Below are 24369 nucleotides of genomic sequence, written 5' to 3'. Positions count from 1 at the left end.
GGATATTCGAGTACTTTGGACTCGCGGGTCTTTTTTGCTTTTTTCTCTTTTTGTTATTTAATTGGTTTAATTTATTTCTTGAATGCAAGCATTTAATACATAATTTGAACGGAATAAATATTAGTAGGCCTGTGAAGCTAGTATTTACCTTTTGACGTCCTATTTACCCTGGAGATCAGTTCCCGTTTTCCCTTTCTGTTGGGAAACCCAACAAATTAAGAAGTCATAGCTTTATACGGGGTATATGTATACGGGGAACTATACAATATATACGGAGTACTCCGTACGTAGAATCAGAATTAGAGTAAATAGTATAAATAGTCATTGTAGATATATTTTCTATTTTCTATTTTCTATTCTGTATTCTGTACTCCGTATTCTGTTACCATTCTTATAGTTATATCCCTGGTCCCGTGATCCCTCTAAAAACTGTATCCAAAATATCCCAACCCATAGAATATCCCTAAACATCCATGGATATCAAATCATGGACCAAATCATCGACCTACTTTCCCAGGAAGAGGTCATCGACGTGGATGAGGGTACGCCACCCCCGCGATATATCCCAGGTCTAGCCACTTACTGAACTTACTATAGAGTCATTCCTCCTCTTCGCACAAGACATCCCAAGCAACAACCTGGGGATGCTCAATCCTCGTGCACCTTCAGTAGAGATCTCTATCAATGGCAATGAATACACAGTCCATCAATCACCATCATTACTCTCCTCCCATCGAGCGGGGGGAACCACAGGCGCCGGTAAGTACGGAGTACGGACTCCGGTACACATACGACAAAGGAGCTCGCATGATCTGCACCAGTTCCTTTATGATTTGTCCCCGGAATCCCCAGAGACACAAACCCAAGCACGGACACCTCCGCAGGTCTTTTACCCGAGTCCGAAGTGCCCAGACCAGGCCCGAGGGTCGAGGCGTTGAATCGTCCTATCCGCTGTTTTGTCTGTGCCTCGGCTCTCGGGGTGAATGTCTCATTTGACTGGGACCCTAACGCTGTCACATTATGCTTTTTCTCCCCCAACACGAGGTCGAATTGTCACCTGCCCTGCTATCCCTTGGCTTTTCCCTTGTTCATACCTCGGGATACCTTGGCGACTTCCCGACTTATCCACAAAAACATCACCCGCTTTCACGATCACTGCCCTCAATAACGATCCATCCCGAAATTAAATATGTACTAACCCTGCAACTAGTTCTTTGGAAAATTACCCCCCTATTCGCAGAATGGATCACCAATCCCGCAAACCCGCTCTGGACCAAGGCCATTCTCAGCCAGACCTCGACAGTAGTTGAACTCGGCACCGGGATCTCTGCACTAGTTGCGCTCGCACTGGCGCCCTCGGTGCGCCACTACATCGCCACAGACCAGGAATACGTGCGCAAGTTGTTTCGGACGAATCTCGACGCCAATGCATCCTTTTCTGTCTCTTCTAGCAATGGCAAAGCAAAAGGCAGGAGCAAGGGATCCAAATCATCCAAATCAAAGCCAAGCTCGACCGCCAAGTCTGTCGATAATATTTCCTTCACAACTCTGGACTGGGAGACTGACCAGGCTGCCTCGCTGAAGGAATGTATGGATCCAGACGAGGCTCATGGCCGAGATGGAGAGGAGGAGGAAGAGGAAGATAAAGGCTTCGACCTCCTTCTTTCTTGTGACTGTATCTACAACGAAGCACTCGTGGCGCCATTTGTGCGCACCTGCGCCGAGATCTGTCGACTGCGGCCGGCGTATGTGGCTGGTTCTGAGGAACCTCGCTCGCACCGCAGGCCGACTGTTTGCATTATCGCGCAGCAGCAGCGGTCGCCGGATGTATTCGAGACTTGGCTTAGGGAGGCGATGCGGGAGTTTCGGGTTTGGAGGTTGAGAGACGATGTGCTCGGGGAGGGACTGAAAAGCGGATCTGGATATTTGGTACATTTGTTATTGCTGAGGGATAAATAGGATACAGCTGTAGATACAACATAAGTAGATATGGGTGGCTCTGGGCATATGTATCGGGGGGATGTATGTTGTCTAGGTACTGTATATAATTAGCTAACTTAGAGGCTCAAGCTCCCCCTTTACCTAAATCATCAGGTACATCTATGGAGAGAGATCTATGGAGACCTTGAGGTGCATGGTGGAATGTGAGATGAGATTGCTGAGTAGTTGAAGAAGCTAAGCCACAGACTATGAAGTTTGACAACAACGTACGGTGGGATAGCGAGATTGTTTGGAAGAACATTTAAGAGTGTTTTCAGACTTCTTCTAGTAAGGACGAATATCTCGACATGCTGATATCTTTAGGAGACCACGACTACTAAGCATACAGACCACCGACGAAGCTTGCCTATTAGCAGCGCCTTAGAGGCCTACATTGTCATGACAGCTACTACACGTATCCTTACCCGAAGAGCTCGCCGGGACAGCTACCAGAGCTTCCACCCTCCGATTTCCAGCCGCAAGCATGGTCCTATAACCATGATTCAAGTACACAACGTCTGCTAGTTATAGCTGTTTTTCATCAATTGATGTCGGAATTTGGGCAGATACTTGATTTATTTGAGCAATATGAGTCCTAATATGGCAAGGATGTCACCAATGTCTTGAAACACCTTGACCCATTTCCTGCATTGACAGCAAACAGCCTGAAACGGTACTTTCGGTTATACAATCGCTTGGCGGCACAGTCTCCTGGTTTCGTATTCTAATAGCTGTGGATCTCGCAAGTTCATACGTGCAATAGCAGCAAAAGTGGATTTTGTCTACCTCAATAAGTGTTACATAAAAGGGACGTGTCTTCTGTGGTAGATACATAAGATGGATTCAGGTATGCTCAGTGTGCAACTAGCCGTGGAAGCATTATATGATGACAACTCGCTCCTAAATTCAAATGGGATGAAACCTTGGAAGACACCAGGACCACCCAACGAAAGAGTATCCATAATACGTCGAAGACAGCATTCTAAACGCCACATACAGCAAGAGATATAGGAGTAACCTGATGCAATTGATTATCATATCGAGAGCGCTGGTATCCGTAGATGCCCAAGAAATTATGTATGTGTATATATGTATAGCCGGCGGGAATCGACATTGAAAATAAACATTACTCCGCAAGGACAGCATCTAAGGCTCCGCATTTTCTTTTTCGGCCGCAGGAGAGAATTCATACTTGCGCTTCGACGGCACAGACGACTCAGTTGGTGTCGGAGATGGACCCTGGACACCGGATTCTGACGGTGGGAGCGTCGCCAGCGCCTCTCTGGGTTCTGTTTCGGGCGTGCGGTCGATGATAGACGAGATGGACTGCTTGGTTGATCCGTTGACTGCGTGCTTGGGTGGTGTTGCCGCAGCGGAATCGATAGGAGTGCCCTCTGCATCGGGCATGAACCGATCTAGAACTTCGGTCTTGACTCGGTAGGAACCCTCGCGCTCCAGCTCACCCTCGGACTCCGAGTCCATGTCCTCGTACTGCTGGTCGCCATCATGGTCCAGTGGAATTGAGCCCGGCGGACTTCCTTCTGCTGAGCCCCGGTGGTTGTTCATGACTGGTGGGAGGGGAGCGTTCGGGTCGTAGACTACACCGCAGACTTCGAGGGCGCGGGACTGGCTGCCCAGGGTGCGGTCTTTGTGTTTCTTGGTGAGATGGCACATGAAGCCGTGCAGAGTGACGAAGTCCGATTTCCCGCAGCCGTGGATCGGGCAGGTGAGATATACTAGGCTTCCGTCTGAGGGCCGTTTCCACAATGCTCGCCCAGATGGGTCATGGGCTGCTGGTCGGCCGTGGCGTTCGCCCCATGCCTCTACATTTTTGATGGTGTATTTTTGCTTGCGGCGGATGGAGCCGCTGTGTATTGAGTCATGGGAAAGCATTGGGTGTTGATGCTGAGTTGGTGGGGGAGGCGGGGGAGCTTGATGGTGAGGTTGGGCGTGCATATGGGGCGGAGGCATTGAGGGGGGTGCCTGAGATGAAGGTGGAAGGGGTGCTTGACGGGGCTCGGGAGGACTCTGCTGCTTGAAGAAAGCCAATGTTGTTGCTGCACTGGTCTCTGATAATCGGCGAGGTGGTGTGGGCCGTAGAGGCGGCGAGTCACCCGCGGCATTGAGCCCTAGGCCCATAGACTCTCTCTTTAACTTCTTGCGTTGTCTTCGAAGGTCCTGTGAAGCTGCTGTTTAGAATCCGAAATCCTTAGATGGGTATCAGAATCCGTCTTACCTCTTCCTCTGCCTCGGCTCGCTCCGTCATTGCTCGAAATTCCTCGTCTTCATGCTTGCGCATTGCCAAAATGCGACTACGGGTTGCGTTCCGGGCCATTTCCTCGTGCTCTAGATGCCGGAGTCGAGCTTCGATATGCTCCAATGAAGCTGGACTGTGTACTGGTGGTACTCCTGGTGGGGGATGATGTTCATGCATGGGCGGCGCGAAATGACGGAAATGGTGGCTCTGCACCATCTGCTCCGGAGGTGGCATTTGGTGTGGAGGCGGATTCGGATTCATGGCAATGGGATGATAGCGAGGAAGATGGTTGACGAGATGGCCGGGTATACCACTGTCTGGGCCAGAGTGATGCACCGGTGGTGCAGTTGTCATTGTTATGGATGGAGGTGCTAGAGGTTATACAGTTTAGAACCCTCCACCGAAAGCTGAAGAGATGAAGAAGTCAAAAAGGGAAAAGAAGAAGAAAAAAGAAAACAGGATGAGACAAGGATCGAAAGGGAAGACCCATCTCCGATCTATGGGTCGACGGTTTGGAAAGGATTGACATTCAGACCTTGGAGCTAACTATATTCTATAATAAAATATTGGAAAAATAACGAAAAAAAAGAGTGATAAAATAACAAATAAAAATATACGGAGTAATAATACATATAAAATAAAAATAAAAATAAAAATGTCAAATATTATAATAATAGAAAATAAGAAATGACTCTTCCACTAGCGCGACCCTTCTGCACCCCCGTTATCTTGAAAATTCCCGTAACGGCGTAAGGGGATCGTCTCAGGGGATCTCGATTGTGATTGATCGTAGAGTATATCGAGTAGTATATTATTGAACAAGATATTGGGTGTTTAATAAATAACATATACTAGTATGAATATACTCCGTATAATGTAAAATGTATAATGTAGTAAAAATATAAATACAATACCTAAAGAGAATGTTTTTTAATTTCCCAGTGTGGTCGATGGAGCCCCAAACCTGAAAATGACACACTCATCCATGGAATTGGCACGACGCTAGCATGTAAACAAATCACAATCTGAGCCCTAAAGTTCATTTCCTTTGGATCAGAATGGAGTCTTAATCTACCGGACCAATGATCGGCATCTGCAAATTAACAAAATTGACTTAAAAAGTCACTTGACATCCTTCAGGGGCTCTGAACTTGACGAGTCTAAAAATTCTGACTGCAGTCACCCCCATGAGCGTCATTGGTCCAAACAGATAGACTATAATTTCAAAGTAATATATAAGTAATATAAATAATGAGGAATTCCAGTTTCAATAATCTTTCCCAATAGTTTTAGATCCCTTTTCCCTTTTCCCCGGAGAAAGTAGGAGTCACTTACCCTATTATAGTATATTAATCAAGGTTCATGTATGTATCTCTTGGCCCTAAAAGAAAGCTAAACTCGATAGTCAAAAGCCTCGAATCAGAGCCTCCGCGATTGAATTTTTTTTCTCATCACTTAATTCCGGGATGAACCGTCCAATAATAAGCAACAGATCTACCCCCCATTCCTTGCCAAGGGTTGTGCTCATCCTTGGAGATCATTATGTAAAGGGGAAGGAACTTTGTTCCTGAGAAGTTCCATGGTAGCCATACTCCGTAGAAGCGGGAAGAATTACAATGGATCTTGCGATACTTCTAGTCATGTCCATGTACTCCGTACTCCGTACTCCGTTCTTGGTATCATTCTTGTCCGGTACATTGCTCTCCACATATTATTGTCTGGTGGCATCAAGCTATTTGATTTGTTATGTATCTCCTTGTAACCTTGGAACTAGACCTACCCCAGTCCTATCCCGGCTGGTCCCTTTATATTGTACACAATCATGAACAATATCAAATACACTATACAACATAGCTATGTAATATTTTTCAGGGGACTAGAAATCAAGGAAATCAAGGAAAGATAAATCCACAAATCTACCTAGGTAGTGTCCCCGAACCATACATAAGCCAGAATATGGGTCTTGTATGGGTTTTCTGCTCAAATGACTTGGACGTATTTTCTCCATGACTATGGGTCTACAAACGCCAGGGCTTAGCCTGTAAAGCAAAGACAAAAAAGGGAAACAAGAGTCCTCAAACAAGGAAAAGGAAAAAAAAAAAAAGCCCTGTCAACAGAGTGGGGAAATGAAAATAATCGTACGTACTAGGGGCACGCTAACGCAGATGGTCTCACACAAGAAGTGATCGACGAATGGTCGAGGGGGCAGTTATGTGGGCATTGGAAAATTTTCTACTTGCACCGGGATTTAATTTAAAGAGCCGTCTTACATTCAGATGTTGGTATACAAGATCTAATATATCTTACAGTATTGATAGTGGCAGCTAACTTTACAATTATAGAACAATAGTAGGTCGGATACCATATTATATCAGTCATCTTACTCCCCTGTCTATTTCAAATGTCCTGCATTCAACCCCCCACAAAGCCTCGTATAGAATCCATTAGAAATAATTATTATCTACACACATCGTTGGAAATGACCCACCATGGCAGCCCGACTGGTGTGTACAACGATGATTTGCTGCTCGACCGCACCGCTGCAGGAAAGCCTGCACGATTGCTTCGCTCCGTCACCACGCGAGCCCAGATTGGTCTGATGGCAGGACATTGCTTTTCTCGTGTGGTCTTAATGTAGCCCAAATCTTGTTTCTCCTTCGTTCATATGGAAATGTATATCAAGGGCAATTGTCTTAAGGTTAAGCATGCATTGTTAAAGTTAAGGGGAACACAAGGGATACAATAGAAGCTTGCAGAAACCTACCTTTTACCTCTCTCGATGTATCATTGTACCTAGCTAGTGCTACTCCGTCATACACCCCTCTCATACCTTCCTCCACTCTAGCTCCTCTCGACCGAGTCCCATCATTCACTAGTAAGAGTAAACTAGCCTTGATCCTCTGTGGATAATGCAAGGATGACGAGACTATACTCCGTAGAGACGATTGGTCTAACCAAACGGGCTGCAGTTCAAACCTTGTACGATGGTAGCAAAGTGGAGATGCAGACGCCAGAATTAAATTAATAGATTGGTGCGATTGAAAGCCATACAGTTTCGGGTGACTGGCTCAACGTGTGCTCTGATGGGACTAAGGGTCAAAACCCGTGCGCCATTGGAGCTTCTAGCCTATCATCGTTGTCATCGGTCCTGATATTTGATTTTGTTGTGGTGGACATGATGTTGAGAGTCCAGTAATATGGCTATTATTAAACGCGTTAAAATGTATTCCGGAAGATAATAGCCACTGCTACCACTATATCAATGTACATCGTAATCATGGTCAGCTTGGCCGCTATTGCTTTGATTGTTTTCGATGTCGCTGGCGATATATCACTGGTTATACATCCATTACTCCACAGAAAATATGCCTATACGTTTCAGGCTTTTTACCGCTATTTTCATGCCTTTCTAGCTGTAACACGGAGAAGGTGGAAAGACATCTAAAAAAAGCATCGTACGGAGTAGTGTTACCTTAGATATAACGTCCCTTGTGTCAGCCTTAGACAAATGAATCGGAATCATGGTCCTATGTCCTCAAGGACAGCGGCCACGGCCAACTTTTATTGTAGCTACTATGGTTGCTAATAATATATATGTTATCATGCCATATACAGAGTGAAAAAGCGTATCATATTGCAGCGCGATTCGGACTGTGTTTTGTTTTCTATGATTCGGAAGACTGGATTGGCTGGTATCAAGTACCTCCATGTGCGTACATATATGTACTCCGTATGTAAAGTTGGAAATGACAGACCGGAAACAACTATGTCTGCAACCATGAGGCAGCAACTGTTCCAACTGCACATGTCACTGGCAGATAGGTGAAAGCTACATACGTACACATGCACGTTGATAACGTTGATACTAGATCCTACAGTTGGGAGTTGGAAGACAATAATTGTGAAGCGAGAGGAGAATTGTCCGATTTCTATTGTCACATGCCCATGAAAACCAAAGCCTACCACAACCTTTTTTGTGGCCCCCCTGCCGTAATGTCATTAGATACAATTGTAGACAATCCCGGAATGACCACTTCCAGGCGACGAACCTGAACAGTGACACGAGGGCAGAAAAAAAAAAGAAAAATTTAGAATCATACATGGGTGTGGTAGTGGAACACCGATACACCGGAAAACACGAAGGGGTAAAAAGGGCCTTGAAAGTATGTGTACAGGTAAATGCGAGAAAAGGAGATGCAAAAATCAGGGAGTCTCTGGATACAAAGGAAAAATCAAAACACATAGAAAAATACAGGAACCATTTACGGTTCAGGCGTGGCAGTTACAGAGCGAAAAGCGTTTACTGCTTGTTCTCACCCTGCTGCTCACCACCCTGCTGCTGCTGTTGCTGCTGCTGCTCGCTGTTGGCCTTGTGCATCTTGTCGAAGAGGGTCAAGCTGGCAGTCTGGAGGTCGTCGACCTTCTCCTTGAGCTCCTCAGCAGTGGTGGTGCTCTCGCCGGACTGGCTCTTGACGACGAACTCACGGAGAGTAGCGATCTTCTCCTTGATGGTCTCAGCCTCGGCCTTGTCAAGACGGTCCTCGAAGTCCTTGAGGGCCTTCTCAGTGTCGTTCAGGACGCTGTCGGCGCGGTTGGCGGCCTCAATGGCGGCCTTGCGCTCCTTATCAGCCTCAGCGTACTTCTCGGAGTCCTCAACCATGGACTGGATCTCGGCATCGGAAAGACCGGAACCGGAGGCAATGGTGATGGACTGGTCCTTGTTGGTGGACTTGTCCTTGGCGTTGACGTGGACGATGGAGTCAGCGTCAATGTCGAAGGTGACCTCGATCTGAGGGACACCGCGGTGAGCGGGGGGAATGCCAACAAGCTGGAAGTTGCCCAGCATCTTGTTGTCACGGACGAGCTCACGCTCACCCTGGTAGACCTTGATCTCGACAGCGGTCTGCATGTCAGCAGCGGTGGAGAAGGTCTGGGACTTCTTGGTGGGGATGGTGGTGTTGCGGTTGATCAGACGGGTGAAGACACCGCCGAGGGTCTCGATACCGAGGGAAAGAGGAGTGACATCGAGCAGGAGGACGTCAGTGACCTCACCAGCGAGGACGGCACCCTGAATAGCGGCACCGATGGCAACAGCCTCGTCGGGGTTGACGGACTTGGAGGGCTCACGGCCGAAGGTGGACTTGACGGACTCAGTGACCTTGGGCATACGGGTCATACCACCGACCAGGATGATATCCTGAATGTCGCGAGACTGGAGGTTGGCATCCTTCAGGGCCTTGCGGACGGGCTCAGTGGTGCGGCTGATAAGGGGCTCAACCAGAGCCTCGAGCTGAGAACGAGTCATCTTCTGGGTGATGTGCAAAGCTCCGCTGGCGCCGGCAGTGATGAAGGGAAGACTGATCTCAGTCTGGAGGGAAGAGGACAGCTCGATCTTGGCCTTCTCGGCGGCCTCACGGATACGCTGGACGGCCATACGGTCGCCGGTAAGGTCGACACCGGTCTCCTTCTTGAACTCGTTGATGATGTTGCGGACGAGGTGAATGTCGAAGTCCTCACCACCAAGGTGGGTGTCACCGTTGGTGGACTTGACCTCGAAGACACCCTTCTGGATCTCAAGGACGGAGATATCGAAGGTACCACCACCGAGATCGTAGACGGCGACGACACGGTCAGCCTCCTTCTCCATACCGTAGGCAAGAGCAGCAGCGGTAGGCTCGTTCACGACACGGAGAACGTTCAGGCCGGCAATCTGACCAGCATCCTTGGTAGCCTGACGCTGAGAGTCGTTGAAGTAGGCGGGCACAGTAACAACAGCGTTCTTAACGGGCTTGCTGAGGTAGGCCTCGGCGGTCTCCTTCATCTTGTTGAGGACAAAGCCACCAACCTGGGAAGGGGAGTACTTCTGGCCACGGGCCTCAACCCAGGCGTCGCCGTTGGTGTGCTGGACGATCTTGTAGGGAACCTCCTTAATGTCACGCTGGACCTCAGCATCGGTGTACTTGCGACCGATCAGACGCTTGGTAGCGAACAGAGTGTTCTCGGGGTTGACAACGGCCTGACGCTTAGCGGCAATACCGACCAAGCGCTCGCCATCCTGGGCGAAACCAACAACGGAGGGAGTAGTGCGAGCACCTATTGAAAAATTCAGTTAATTTCCAATTTCACTTGAGCCCATCAGAAGGTGGGTGAAAGTTTCCTACAGTCGAGCTATGAAGCTCTGACCAACAGGAGATAAAATTTTCTTCTCACGTACCTTCGGCGTTCTCAATGATCTTAGGGGTCTTGCCCTCCATAACAGCGACGGCAGAGTTAGTGGTACCTATAACGAACAATGTTAGAATACTGTCATCATCCAAAGTTGATGTTCACATCGCGCCAGGACTTACCAAGATCAATACCGATGACCTGGCCCTTGACCTTCTCCTCACCACCCTCTGTGGAGTTCCATCTCCGGAATGAGGCAGGGAGTCTGGAGGCAGGAGTGCGAGCGAAGGCAGCGCGCGGGAGCTGTGAAAGAATGAGTCAGTGACCTGTGACGCGTTGGAAGTTTTTCGTCCTTAGGTAAAAGGGAAAGCTTACTCCGCGAGTAATTGTGCGAGGAAGCATTGTGATAAAATTAATTAATAAAAAGAGAAAAGAGAAACTCCAACGACTCAATCGTGAAGTATTAAAAGGACAGAAGAAGGGATTGAAGAGATGGAGATGGAGAGATGGAATCGAAAAGAAGGGGAAAAGGAAATAGAAATTGCACGGAGAGCTTCGGCCCGTCGAACTTGGTAGAATCACGGGATCTGACCAATCAGGAAGGGAGTTGCCGTCGACAGCCTCCTAGGTAACCGAGCTCACCGCCTTGTGCCGGATATGCGCGTATACAATGGGAGATTCAGATATCTTGGGATATATATTCAGAGAGTAGACTGCATTGCATATAAGGAGCATGTAGAGTTCACATAGTCTCAGTCAGTAATCCGCTTGACTACCCCCAATATCCCTATGTTGTATCTCAAGTGGCAGTTTAATGGCATATCATTCCGCTGTGGCAAAGATTGAAAAGCTCCGAACTACTCCCGAGGTCTATATAGTATGCGAAGCGGGTCTTCTATCAATGCAAACACCATGCAAAGTGGCTGTCGCAATAAGCATTTCTGGCTCATAACACTTGCGACAATTGTGTATCTCCAGTGGGTGAACCAGTCATACTTTGAACATGCCCAGGTGTCGTGTGACCTGGTCGGCAAACCCTCCCCTTCGTTGATTTGGCTGAACCTGAGACAAGATTGAAATTAGAGCTAAAAGTCCGTCTAGATCTAGATGGTTAATGACAATTCATGTATTTTGGGGGAAACAATGCCGGGTCCAGATCACTGGGACTAGAAGGGACTTAGGTGGCAACATGGCGAATATTACTATCGAGTATATACCTAGGATCTTCAAGGATATTCACGGGTAAATGTAAGAACCAAATACAAACCATATAAACAGTGTAGTGCATCATCATGAATGACCAAAGCCGGTTCCGGGGGTGACAGTCGAACCGCATTCGTTGGAATTTGCAGTTCCCCGGCTTTTTGTCCCAGTCCAAAGTCTTACGTCATCCAAAGCACCTGGGGCAGTTGGACATTGAACACTGCAGAGCACAGATTCAAAAGGAAATTTGTTCAAGAAGAAACCGGAAAGGAAAACAAAAGGTGTCCCGCTGCCTAAACAGCTATCAAGTTGACCATACTCCAACGGGGACCCCCCGTTTCTCTTGTCTTCAGAACTTCCCCGCTCGAACAATGTCATCTCTGGCTTAGCTCTATCCACCATGACCTCGGATTCCACTCTGCTGTGAGAGCCTGCCCAGGTGCAGCCTACTATCGGAACAACACTAACGTGTCTTAGACATCGCCCAACCGAGGCTCTTATCCTCCCGACCAAGCGACGCTTCTTCCCGTTCAAGATCCCCAACTTGTTCGTTGATCAACCCGCTTATCTCCCATCCGCAATCTAACTTACGAGAGCTTTGGTTTAGTCACACACAGCTTCGCAACTACATTAGTACTGCTGATCCCGATCGCATTTATGTCGTCGTCGAGAGAATCGTGTATTCAATACATATATCGGGGCAAAAGCGCGAGAGTGTGGCGGTGATCCCGTTTGAACCGCGCTGTCTGGTCGCTGGGCATGGTTGGATAGTAGTGGGGGGCCCGGAAAATGGCGAATGTGCTTTCATTCGCATCGGTGATCGCGGAATGCAGGTCCATGGAGATGCGCCCTTCCAGGATGTAGATAGTGCGCTCCCTCTTGATCTCGACCCACCGTTAAGCATGACTTCGGGCGACTTCAATAGCGAGTCCGCATCAACCCGCTATCGAAGCATCAGATCATCCCCGGAAGTCGAGCTTCACAGGTTTGGTGGGAGCATTGTCAATTCAGTGACAATCCATCGTTTCTATGGTGGCAGCGAGGACTTTGCGGATGAAGATGTCGTGGTTCTGAGGTGGGCGCTGGTCGGAAAATGGGATTGTGCTGATCGTGCTAACTCATATGAATAGCAATAATGATCGGACAGTCACGGTGTACTCACTGGCTCGCGCGAAAGTCTTGAAGGTCCTTCATCATCCGACTTGTATGAACTATGCGACGATTTCCCCGGACTCCAAACTGCTCACGGCAGTAGGAGATGAGAACCACGCCTACTTTTATGAAATCACTCGTGATCTGGAATCGTCTGGGACAACTGAATCTGGAGAGAAGCTCACAGGATGGGAATGGGAGCTTATCAATCGCCTGGAGATGGACATTGGCCTGCGGGCGGATGATGCGTGTTGCTTCACTGTTGCTTTCTCGCCATCTAGTCGCTTGTGCGCCATCGGATCCCAATCTGGAATCATCACGATCATCGACGTCAAGTCCATCTACGAGCACTTGGGCGGCTCCGAAGACGACTCCCCTATCATTTGTCAATTCCCGGCATCAAGATCATGCGCCGAGGGCGGTGCCGTTCGTTGTATGGCCTTTTCGCCCGAGCCATGGGACCTTCTTGTATGGCTGGAGGGTCACGGCAGGGCCGGCGTGGCCGACGTCCGGCAACATTTTATGCGCAGGCAAATCCTCCATTTAAACTCCGACGATCCAGAATTGCAGGAAGTGTACACGGACTTTTCGATAGAGAACCTCGAACGACACCCGCTCGGAGATGATCTTCCGGAGACGCCACCACGAGTAAGACTCGACAACGAAGACTTTCCGACGGAACGGAACGGAGAGCAAACGGAGCGTTCGTCCCTGCGAGAGTCTCTGATTCAAGATCTTACCGAAAGAGAAAGGTTGATTATGGAGTTTTTGAACACGGCACGGTGGACGTCGCGACTGGAAGAAGGGCTTACTGAACGACCAGAGCGCCCGGCTAGGGCAAACCTTCATCAACCTCAACCAGTGGCTCGGCCACAAAATCACGGTTCTCCAGATGGTACCACTCGCACTCATCGTCCTACTTCGCCCCTGCGTCGCTATGATCCTTCTGATGTCTCCCGAGATAGCCATCTGGGCCGCACTTTATCCAACCCAAGACGCCGGAACTCAGTGGTGGTATCTCAAGGCAGTCGGCCTTCGGAAGCGACGTCCTCACACCATGATCGGCAACCTGGCATCACCCTGAGCTATTCCACCTCACATTCAGAGCTTACACCCATCAGGTCAGAAATTATATCTCGGAGCGGTGCCGATCCTGAAGCGGCCAATAACGAAACTAGCATCCCAACTGAAGCGACTGGAGTTTCTAATCCAAGTCTAGACATGCATGGATTGAGCCACCGGTCACAGCGATCAAGCTCCATTCCCCGGCGTATTGAACGACCACAAACCGGAACAGAAAGGAGGCATGATACGCCACGCCTCACCACTTATGAGATTCGTGCCAATGTCGCTGCTGAGCGGCTTCGGCGTCAGCGCCAGATTGCCAACGAGGTACATAACCGCTCCTTTGAAAGGGAACAACGGCATCGCCAACAGCTTCTCGGGTTTGAGCAGACACACTCTCCCCGCTGGATCAGAAACATAATCAATGACCTCCCTGATCGAAATCCAATAAATGGCTGCGGCGCCGAGGAGCCAGATTCTACTGCTGGAGTTGGTTGGGGCGCCGATGGCCGTACATTGTGAGTGTATAATGTGGCAAGTTTGCGGAATCAAACTGACTTTTGCAGGTACGTCGCCACACTGGAGGGGATCTTTGAGTTCCCACTGAACATTCACGATCGGAAAACATTCCCTATCTTCTCGTGCCGTTAAATTCCTGTGCCTGGCGTTACAGGGCATTCTTTATCTAACCTTATCGGGCCTCGATTACTTTCTTATTTACTTCTCTATTCTTTTCTTCGTCATTTTCTTTTTGCTTCTGACAATTCCGATTCTACAGAGATCCAACACATCTCTGGACAGCGAATCTACAACTACACAAGGATGGTCTGCTGTCCTCACTTTGCCAAAATGGGAACTCGTTGCCCTTCCTTGTTAGACTTGTTATTGTCCTGCTAACCAAGTCAATCCCTTGCTCATGCCGAATCGTTCTCACGCTACATACCCTTCTGGCGCTTAGGGGCGTACATCATTTTATCTCCATCCTATTTATCTTTTCAATGCTGCATCCACAAATTTTGTATGACTGATTGAAGTACAAAAAGTGAACATTACATATTTATTTTCTGCCAATACAATCTTGTCATAAAAGAGTAAATTAAAAAACAAACAACGAAAAATAACTTGAATATGTCGTTTTCGTAGGACGCCGCATTCGATATAATGCTAGCATTTATCTCGCTCAGAAGTAGATATATAACAACACGAGATGTCAGTAGTCTACAGCCAGATTCATTGTCGAGATGGGAGAAGTCGCATCGCACTTATGATTCTGACTTATTGTTATGGCTTGAGAATATATGTGTCATTGATGCACATCGTAACGAACAAAAATTGTACTGTACCAGAAGACCATGGACAAACACCGTTCCGTGGCAGATTTTGGCATGATTCAAAAGATCTGCTAAGTGAACCGGGTGTCTTGTATCTCGCAATCCGGTCCTTAAGTGGGAGGTTAGGGTTCCCCGGGCACATAAAGCAGATTGTGGGTCGTTCCCGATCCTTGACCCGAACGGACTCCATCGCTTGGCGCAGGTCGGTCTCGGTGTCATCCTCCGACACGGGCCGTTGCCGTTTGGCAGGAGATCCGGGATCATCAACATCGTCAACATCGTCAGGTACAGGCCGGCGGCAAGGTCGAGTGGGTCGAGGCGTGGGTCGCCCTTCTTCCACGGGCAGAACGCAATCATCGCAATCATCGCGTTAATCCGGCCCTGGCCCAGATGCATACATGTTGTCAGATAAGGTCAAAGTCCCGTCTCAAGTCCTGAGGGCCTAATGATTATTCTGCGAACAAGTTTGTGGGACTTCGTATCCTACAACGAATAGAGGTTTACATGTTCGTATTTGAAAGCTGTAGCGCTAGGTTCTACCGTCAGGGGCCATTTTAAAGACAAAGTGATGGGCTTGAATTACATACTGTGCAAATATCGACTACACACACGCATGTAGCCTACTAAGGATCGGATGCCTCCTCGATAGACCTACTTGGAGCCTTCTATTCTCTCGACGATACTTGCTTAGATTATTGCTCAGGTGCCAGCTACATGAACACAAGACTCAGGTATGCGGCGGAGCAGTCGGATCGTGTGCAGACCCAGATTTCTATATCAGACGTCGATTTATTTAGATAACATATCCCATCCTTTTTACCCTGTACATTAAGCACTATTTCTCCCTCTTCTCTTTTTCCCTAACATCGAGGGGACATTCTAGCTAGAAAAAACCAAGGTGCGGGTTACACCACCCGAGACAAGGGGTTCGCTGGCTGAGCAGCTAGCTCCAAAACTAACAGTCAGGGGGTAGATCTTTCCGTCATCCCATTTAACATTGCCGACCTGATCGCCAACATTGTTCGAGTCATAGTTACCGTCGTTGTTCATGACTATAGTGAAGGCCGGATGTCCATCCTGGGCTGGCCATTCGCGAGATTCGCCACGTTTCAATGGGCTGCCATCGTTATCGGCAGAATCGTTGATTGCGTCGCATGAGTAGTCATCGTTGGTGACAATGATCAATTGGGTGGTCCAGCAATCAGCAGCTGCGTTTGTTTCACTGATATATTATTTGAATGCATCGACCACTGGAGTGGCAAAGCAGTGCCATGAAACCGAGCTTCGAAATGTTGGATAGCATTGTCAAGATTGATGACGTGGAATGATGCCCAAGGTAACTTGAGTGACGAGTAGATGAATGGACAGATGGCAGAGGAAAAAAGTTTTGCTCACCATATATAGTAAACTCCGACCACTACAGCTCGTGCTGCGCTGTTCGTTATGGTTAACCGTCAAGGTAATCCGAATGACCATCAAGGTACTCCGGTTGCCCGTCAAGGCACTAGGATCGTCGAGGTGCTCCAGTTGACCCCGGTAAGTTTCACTTCCGAGAGCTAACAACCCACATGAGCCTTGGTCGGATGTTAATCTCCGCCGTTCTAGATTTCCAGTTAGGCCAGCCCTACAGTAGCCTGTGAGTCGAATGATTCTTGGCGGCTCAGAGATAGATGTACGTTATGGATTGTCCGAGCCTTAACTATCCGTGAGTAATGTCCAATGTCAGAGAACAGGCCTGGGATATCATCAATTACGAGGCATATTGACATTTGAGACAAGCAAGCGGCAGATACCTTTCAGAACCGGCGATCAAAGCTCATCTCTCATGCGCGAGTTCTGACGTTGGCGTCCGGAAGTAGCCCGAAGGAATGGACTCGAGGAGGGCCCCGGCGGACCGCGTGGCATTTCGCACAGCTAAATGTTCCCTGTTTATTCGTATTCACTTGATTAATTGATTTTTCATAATTCCATGATGGCTGAGACACCAATACGAGAACTCATATGGAGATTGCGATCGTCGACCCTGTAAGCCTTCCGTCATCATCGAAAAGGGTTCTATACGGCACGAACCTAATCTAGACAAGCCCCGACAAGCCGCGACAAGCCCTGACAAGCCCTGACAAGCCCTGACAAGCTCAAACGCCACGGACTCCCAAGGTCCCCCGATGCAACCAAGACGTCTTGGCAAAACATCCCTAGTGGACTACGAGTCACCCGTCTCTCGGCAGGTTACTCGCTGGCGCTCAAGGTCCTAATGATCGGACCATTAGCAGCATCAGAGGCGAAACGAAAGCTATGGCGAATGCCCCGACGCTAACTAACCTCAGCCGCAATAGGCGAGACAAAATCGAAAAACGGAAAAGGCTGCTGGGAACCTCGAGGAAAGCCAAGACTCTCATCGGCTTTCTCCGGCATTGAAGGTAACAATCGCCATATCCTTGTATAAAGTGATGGGACAAGGCTCTTGATTATCCTGATAGATTCTATTCTGTTCTACCAACACATATCAAGACTCAACATTTCGCCGGAACAAGGTGTGGCTGTCTCGGATTCGAGTATGGCTCCCCCAGCGAAAAGAGAGAGGCCGATGTGCAAGCCACATCTGGGAGTGAACCTTCTCGTGATCCTTGTGTGGTAGACGTACGCGACGCGGATGACACAACGTATTTCTACAACACGAATAAGGACAAGGTTGGGCCTTTGACTCCAGAGGCTGAGGGAAGACTGGTCCGCAAGAACTTCTGGTGTCTCCTAAGCCAAACATGGTGGATCTCCTTCCTTATTCACCTTGACAAGTCGACACTGTCTCAGGCTAGCACTATGGGCCTTTTCGAAGATGTTCATATGTCGAAAGAGAAAAACGAGTTTAATCATCTATTTGTCCTATTCTATGCAGGATATCTTGTCGCTCTTTGGCCGGGTGCTTGGATATCGCAACGTGTTGGACACAAGTACTTTATTACCGGGTCGTTATTCCTCTGGGCCCTGTTACTTGGAATACATCCTGCGGTCAAGACCGGTAAACAGATGATGGCTGTGCGATTTCTACTGGGAATGGTTAGTATATCCTAATGAACTTTGATTCATAATGTGCTAATCTTTCCAGACTGAGTCTCAAATTGTTCCCTCAACCGCCGTCCTTCATCAAGCGTTTTTCCCACCGAAGAAGAGTCCGTGGGTGCAGCTTCTATGGTGGGCATTTGGAAGCATGGCAAATGTGATGTTGACAATGATTGCCTATAAACTCATCGTTGATGACAAGTCGGGAGTTCTAGCTGGGGGTATCCACTCATGGAAATGGCTCCATATCATCTGTGCTCTTTTGACCTTCGCCATCTTTATTCCTCTACTGATATTCTTACCCAACTCGCCACTTGATGCTAAATGGCTTTCCACTGAGGAGAAGGTGCATACGATCCAACTCATTCGCGAGACTCACGCTGGAATCTCAAACTCAACATTCAAGTGGTCGCAGGTGCGGGAGTCTTTTACTGACCTTAAGAGTTGGCTATTTATGTGTGACATGTCCCGTTCATCTTTCTGCCATATTCACTACTAATGTTCTTCTCAGCTTCCACATGTTCTTCAACGAGCTCCCTAACAACACATCCCAACAGCTCCCGCTTATTGTCGTTGGTTTTGGCTTCACCCCAGCGGAGAGTGCCTTATTCAATATTATCAAGCCAATTTGGGGATTCATTTTGATTATTGGATCCGCCACCTTGCTTTATAGTACACGTCTCGGTACAGGATACACATGTGCTATATCCTATGTTCCTTGCTTTATTGGCGGCATCATTGAGGTAAGCGGATGTATTTTCCACGTTTCTGGTCTGTCTTGTTAATTCTTGCTCAGCTGGCATCTCCATGGTCAAACAAGGTGGCTCTGGTAGTTGGAACCCAAATATCTACATTCAAACCATCTTACCTTCTCGGTCTCAGTTGGGCGGGAACGACAACAACTGGATACACAAAGAAGCTCTGTCTAATGTCCTCTTGTATTGTGGCTGCTTCTGTTGCAAACATGATATCCCCTGAGTTAGTCTAATCTAAAGGTGCCAACTAAGGAATACAGCGCTGACATGTGATGTAGGTTCTGGCAATCGAAATACAAACCTCGTTACGTCTTACCCTGGGCCTTCATGACTGCGTTCTGGCTGATCTCGCCCATGATGTGCATTATCATTCGGTTTTACCTACAGCGAGAGAACAAACGTCGAGAGAGGCTCCTCACTGAAACTGACACGGATTCTGAGAAAGATGAAGTTATTGACGCTGGCGGCCAGATTGTCCACATCGGTGATCGTGATCTTGACAAGACTGATCGGGAAAACCTGAAGTTTATGTATCCTCTGTGACCTTTTACCTTGTTCTCCCAAAATGCCAGAGTTTAGAAGCGGTTACACCGATATATTGCAGACAGTGTAATATGAAGCAATTCACTGATGGTGGAAATAGAGGGAAATAGGCACTGCGAGTGCGGAAGGGGGGAGAAATAGTATCAATTTCACCTCCAATTTCACCTCCAATTTCATAGGTTTTTTTCTTGATTTTTTCAGCGTGTTTAAAGTATTGATCTAGTGTATCAATGCAGCCTCTTGCTCGGCATTTAGAGCTTTGTTGGCGCTAGGGTGGCCAGCTTTGGTTTTGCGACCGTTGATTCTACCCAGGTATAGTAGAGATAGTAGAGAGCGTCTTCGTACAGAAAGATTGTCCGGGATATCATTTATCCGGGGATCAGATGATCTTTCAGGGCATCGACGTCATGTATACTGTCAGAGTATACCGCCTTCAGTGTCTCTCGGTGAAGTTCACAAAGTAAACTGTCGCTGCGGGCTTTGATCTGCCTGGAATAACTCCGAAACACTTCATCAGACTCAACCACAGAGTCAATTCCACTCGTTTTACCTTCTTATTTTAACGCCCAGAAATAATTCCCTTAGGTTTCAGCCAAAGGCTGTAATCGATACTGTGGGGTTCGGCTACTGCCGAGTCAAACATCGACATAATTTCACTCGCCGGTTGACTCTTCAACATATTTTTCCACATCATGGCGAACTTGGTCGATCCCCCAATGGAGAAGTTAACCCTAGAAGGCAATACCTTCGACTCAGCGGCCTTTGATGCTCGTCTCGCGGACGAAGAGGATGGCAAGATCGAGAACTTCCAAGCTCGGAAGCAAGCTCCTCAGAGTGCCCAAGAGTTGCTGACCGAGCTTGAAAATGAGTTCCTGACCCCGTCAGACCAATTCAGCACTAAATGGTTGAACACCCTGCAAAGGTATGTATCTTATTTCCAATTGCGGGGCAGCTTTTAACAGCTTTGGCAGACGATGGGACGTTTCGACAGATTACGCAGACCTTTTCGAACTCGCCCCGACACAATCACGGACGGTGACTCGGTTCACACGAGAGGGACTGGAAGGACGCGTTACTGGGTATCATGAAGTGACAGTTCCTGCTGCAAGCGCAACAGCCAAGAATTCCACCTCGCTTCTCCGCCGACCTGCTGGCCGTGCCGAGTTTGTCAGAGGTGCCGCAGGTTTCTTTCCATTTGCTCCCGGAGGCTTGGACGCTATCGAGTCCGTGGCAGATATGGAGGCCGAGGCTCAGCTCACAGAGCAAGCGAGCACCGGAAAACAATCTGGTCTCGATCGCATTATCAACTTTGGCACCGAGGGAGGTCTTCTGACAACACCCCCTGGCTTCGATAACGGTATCAATTTCGATGAAGTCAAATCCAAAGCCGCCACCGAAAGTGCCCAAGAAGTCGAAACTGCCCTTCTCCAAGAGGAAAGCGACCTGAAAGTGGATCAACCTGAGGAAACTGCCGATATCGATACAGGAGCACAGCCGGAGCTTGATGACCTCAGCGACGAGGAAGATGAAGAAGACATTGACGATTTGTTACCGGTCGAGTTTCCGGCATTGGAACCACGTACCCAGTTGCTCGCAGGCGCCCACAAGCAAAAGGGTAAAGAATGGGCCCACGTTGTGGACGTCAACAAGGATATTCCAAATTTCAATGAGTTGGTCCCAGAGATGGCCAGGGAGTATCCATTTGAGCTCGACACTTTCCAGAAAGAGGCCGTTTACCACCTTGAGAATGGCGATTCGGTGTTTGTTGCGGCCCATACCTCGGCCGGCAAGACAGTTGTGGCTGAATATGCAATCGCGTTGGCTGCTAAACACATGACGAAGGCGATCTATACGTCTCCCATCAAAGCGCTGAGCAACCAGAAATACCGTGATTTCAGAACCGAATTCGACGATGTCGGTATTCTGACTGGCGATGTTCAAATCAACCCGGAAGCCAGCTGCCTCATCATGACCACTGAGATCTTGCGAAGTATGCTGTACCGAGGCGCTGATCTCATCCGGGACGTTGAATTCGTCATTTTCGACGAGGTGCATTATGTGAACGACCAGGAACGAGGTGTGGTATGGGAAGAAGTTATCATCATGCTTCCGGAGCATGTCACGTTGATCCTTCTCTCCGCCACTGTGCCCAATACCCGCGAGTTTGCATCCTGGGTGGGCCGTACAAAGAAGAAGGACATTTATGTGATTTCAACCCATAAGCGACCTGTTCCGCTGGAGCACTACCTTTGGGCCGGGAAGAGCAAGCACAAGATCGTCGACTCCAACAAAAGATTCCTCGAGACCGGCTGGAAGGCAGCGGATGATATTTTGTCTGGTAGAGATAAGCTCAAAGCTATGAAGGAGGCTGAAGCTCAGGCACAGTCGGCACAAGCTAGAGCACCAGCCCCCCAGGGTCGGGGACGTGGCCAGCCACCGAACGTCAGAGGTGGTCGCGGCGCCCCACAGCGTGGAGGCCCACAACGTGGAGGTCCGCAACGAGGTCGTGGACAGAGCGGCGGACAGTATGCCAACCGAGGCACAGGCAACATTGCTCGCACAGGGCGTGGCGGTGGCCGTACCAGTGCGGCCCAGGACAAAAACACCTGGGTGCATCTTGTTTCGCACCTTCGCAAAGAAGATTTGCTGCCGGGATGTGTCTTCGTTTTCTCTAAGAAGCGATGCGAGGAGAACGCGGATTCACTGTCAAGCCAAGACTTCAGCAATAGTACCGAGAAGAGTTTGACGCACATGTTCATTGAGAAGGCACTCACCCGATTGAAGCCTGAGGACCGCACGCTGCCGCAAATTCTTCGCCTTCGGGAGCTACTAAGCAGAGGCATTGCTGTGCACCATGGCGGTCTCCTGCCCATAGTGAAGGAAGTTGTTGAGATTCTCTTCGCTAAGTCTCTGGTCAAGGTCCTGTTCGCCACGGAAACCTTCGCGATGGGCTTGAATCTTCCCACCCGAACTGTGGTATTCTCCGGGTTCCGTAAGCACGACGGCAAAGCATTCCGTGATCTGCTGCCCGGTGAGTATACGCAAATGGCGGGGCGTGCTGGTCGTAGAGGTCTTGACAACGTGGGGTATGTTATTGTGACAAGCAGCGGAAGAGACGAGGCGCCATCTGCTGCGTCGCTGAAGCAGATGATTCTTGGAGAACCGACAAAGCTCAGGTCTCAATTCCGACTTACATACCATATGATACTGAATTTGTTGCGTGTGGAAGCCCTGAAGATTGAAGAAATGATCAAACGGAGTTTCAGTGAAAACGCAACGCAAGCTCTCTTACCGGAACAGGAGAAGCAAGTCCAGGTATCTGAGGCGAGTCTTGCGAAAATCAAACGGGCACCATGTGAAATCTGTGACCTGGATTTGGTTGCCTGCCATGACGCCGCCATGGAGTATCGAAAGCTCACGTCTCAATTCTATGCTGAACTGCTATCATCGCCTGTCGGCAAACGTCTTTTCGGAGTAAAGAGGTTGGTTGTGTACCGCAAGGTGAGTGACCATTGTTACGTTGCCCATGCGTAGTTACGTGTTTGGTGAAATGCTGACGTGAAAGATAGGACGGACTACGTACCGCTGGTGTTATTACGCGCGATGGGGTTTCCGCGGGGGTCGTTGGGGCTGTACCCTGCATTCAAGTGCTTGAGATCGGAACGTTGAGTAGCAAGCGGCACCCCACCGACATCCTTCCATTCTTGCCTTTGTTCCGACCATACTTCCAACCACTCCCCAATCGCGTCGAGAAGATGAGCCTTCGCATATGCAAGATCCGTCTATCTGATGTCGAGTGCCTGACAAACACCCTGGTTAAGATGACCAAACCGATATGGTATCTGAACATTAAGAAAGGTACGAGACTTATTTTTGCACATACAGTTGTCAAGAAACACTAATTCGGGAACAGAGGCTGTTCAGTGGGCTGAAAAGGAACTGCCTCAGTACACTAACTCTTGGATCAATGCGGCCTGGGAGGAAATCGATTGGCAACGTATCAAAGAGATGGAAATCCGCGATATCCTCGACAAACGACAAGCTCAGGCCGAGATTTCCCAGTCATGCACCTGTCTACAATGCCCTAATTTCGCGGACCACGTGAGTATCCTACCTCTTTTGGTCTAAATCATGGACTAATTTCTGATAGTTCGAGATGCAACACGACGAGTGGCAAGTTAAAGAAAGCATCTCGGAGCTGAAGCAACTGATGTCCGACCAAAACCTTCAACTACTTCCGGATTATGAGCAGCGCATACTCGTGCTGAAGGAGCTCGGCTTTGTTGACGAACAATCTCGTGTGCAACTGAAGGGCAAGGTGGCGTGCGAGATCCACTCCGCCGACGAGCTGGTATTGACCGAATTGGTTCTCGAGAACGTTCTTGCTGAGTTCGAACCGGAGGAGATTGTTGCACTCCTCTCCGCATTCGTGTTCCAGGAGAAGACAGAGAGCACCCCTACCCTCACTCCTCGTCTGGAGAAGGGCCAGAAGGAGATCATTCGTATTGCCGAGAGAGTGAATGATTTCCAGATCCTGCACCAAGTCATTCAGTCTAGTGAAGATGCCAACGACTTCGCTAGCAAGCCACGCTTTGGTCTTGCCGAGGTTGTTTATGAGTGGGCCAAGGGAATGTCTTTCAATCGCATCACAGACCTCACGGATGTGATGGAGGGTACTATTGTTCGGGTGATCACCCGACTTGACGAGACTTGTCGCGAAGTGAAGAATGCGGCCAAATTGGTCGGCGACCCGAACCTTTACACTAAGATGCAGCAAGCTCAGGAGTTGATCAAGCGCGATGTCATATTCGCGGCCTCGCTTTACATGTGAAGACATCCAATCCTTGGGACGTATATG

At 48.7% G+C, this 24369-nt stretch overlaps 7 protein-coding genes across 7 annotated transcripts; 4 read left to right on the top strand and 3 right to left on the bottom strand.

The window, feature by feature from the left end:
* Positions 1 to 487: 487 nt before the first annotated feature.
* On the top strand, positions 488 to 1959 carry N7489_010160 (S-adenosylmethionine-dependent methyltransferase; the record flags this gene model as incomplete). Its single annotated transcript, XM_056715909.1, has 3 exons — positions 488 to 542; positions 598 to 759; positions 1211 to 1959. 3 exons carry the CDS (start codon positions 488 to 490, stop codon positions 1957 to 1959), a joined length of 966 nt encoding a protein of 321 aa, XP_056563531.1.
* A 1167-nt stretch (positions 1960 to 3126) lies between these two features.
* Positions 3127 to 4591, bottom strand: N7489_010159 (uncharacterized protein; the record flags this gene model as incomplete). The annotated part of the gene is made up of 2 exons (XM_056715908.1): positions 3127 to 4158; positions 4217 to 4591. 2 exons carry the CDS (start codon positions 4589 to 4591, stop codon positions 3127 to 3129), a joined length of 1407 nt encoding a protein of 468 aa, XP_056563530.1.
* A 3946-nt stretch (positions 4592 to 8537) lies between these two features.
* On the bottom strand, positions 8538 to 10804 carry N7489_010158 (Hsp70 family protein; the record flags this gene model as incomplete). The annotated part of the gene is made up of 4 exons (XM_056715907.1): positions 8538 to 10330; positions 10452 to 10517; positions 10585 to 10705; positions 10778 to 10804. The coding sequence occupies 4 exons, from the start codon at positions 10802 to 10804 to the stop codon at positions 8538 to 8540; spliced, it is 2007 nt and encodes a 668-aa protein (XP_056563529.1).
* A 1201-nt stretch (positions 10805 to 12005) lies between these two features.
* N7489_010157 (uncharacterized protein) lies at positions 12006 to 14473 on the top strand (the record flags this gene model as incomplete). The annotated part of the gene is made up of 5 exons (XM_056715906.1): positions 12006 to 12028; positions 12083 to 12151; positions 12213 to 12680; positions 12736 to 14340; positions 14389 to 14473. The coding sequence occupies 5 exons, from the start codon at positions 12006 to 12008 to the stop codon at positions 14471 to 14473; spliced, it is 2250 nt and encodes a 749-aa protein (XP_056563528.1).
* A 1559-nt stretch (positions 14474 to 16032) lies between these two features.
* On the bottom strand, positions 16033 to 16456 carry N7489_010156 (uncharacterized protein; the record flags this gene model as incomplete). Its single annotated transcript, XM_056715905.1, has 2 exons — positions 16033 to 16361; positions 16402 to 16456. 2 exons carry the CDS (start codon positions 16454 to 16456, stop codon positions 16033 to 16035), a joined length of 384 nt encoding a protein of 127 aa, XP_056563527.1.
* Positions 16457 to 16596: 140 nt separating this feature from the next.
* Positions 16597 to 19511, top strand: N7489_010155 (putative allantoate permease of the major facilitator superfamily; the record flags this gene model as incomplete). The annotated part of the gene is made up of 6 exons (XM_056715904.1): positions 16597 to 16689; positions 17665 to 18210; positions 18260 to 18669; positions 18725 to 18956; positions 19010 to 19191; positions 19247 to 19511. The coding sequence occupies 6 exons, from the start codon at positions 16597 to 16599 to the stop codon at positions 19509 to 19511; spliced, it is 1728 nt and encodes a 575-aa protein (XP_056563526.1).
* Positions 19512 to 20203: 692 nt separating this feature from the next.
* N7489_010154 (SKI complex RNA helicase subunit SKI2) lies at positions 20204 to 24342 on the top strand (the record flags this gene model as incomplete). Its single annotated transcript, XM_056715903.1, has 5 exons — positions 20204 to 20433; positions 20483 to 23012; positions 23081 to 23369; positions 23425 to 23612; positions 23662 to 24342. 5 exons carry the CDS (start codon positions 20204 to 20206, stop codon positions 24340 to 24342), a joined length of 3918 nt encoding a protein of 1305 aa, XP_056563525.1.
* Positions 24343 to 24369: the final 27 nt, after the last annotated feature.

This window comes from Penicillium chrysogenum, assembly GCF_028827035.1.
Source record: "Penicillium chrysogenum strain IBT 35668 chromosome Unknown utg000005l_segment0_segment0, whole genome shotgun sequence".
NCBI lineage: Eukaryota > Fungi > Ascomycota > Eurotiomycetes > Eurotiales > Aspergillaceae > Penicillium > Penicillium chrysogenum.
Note: the sequence above shows the minus strand (reverse complement) of the source record. Positions and strands in the feature narration are given on the sequence as shown.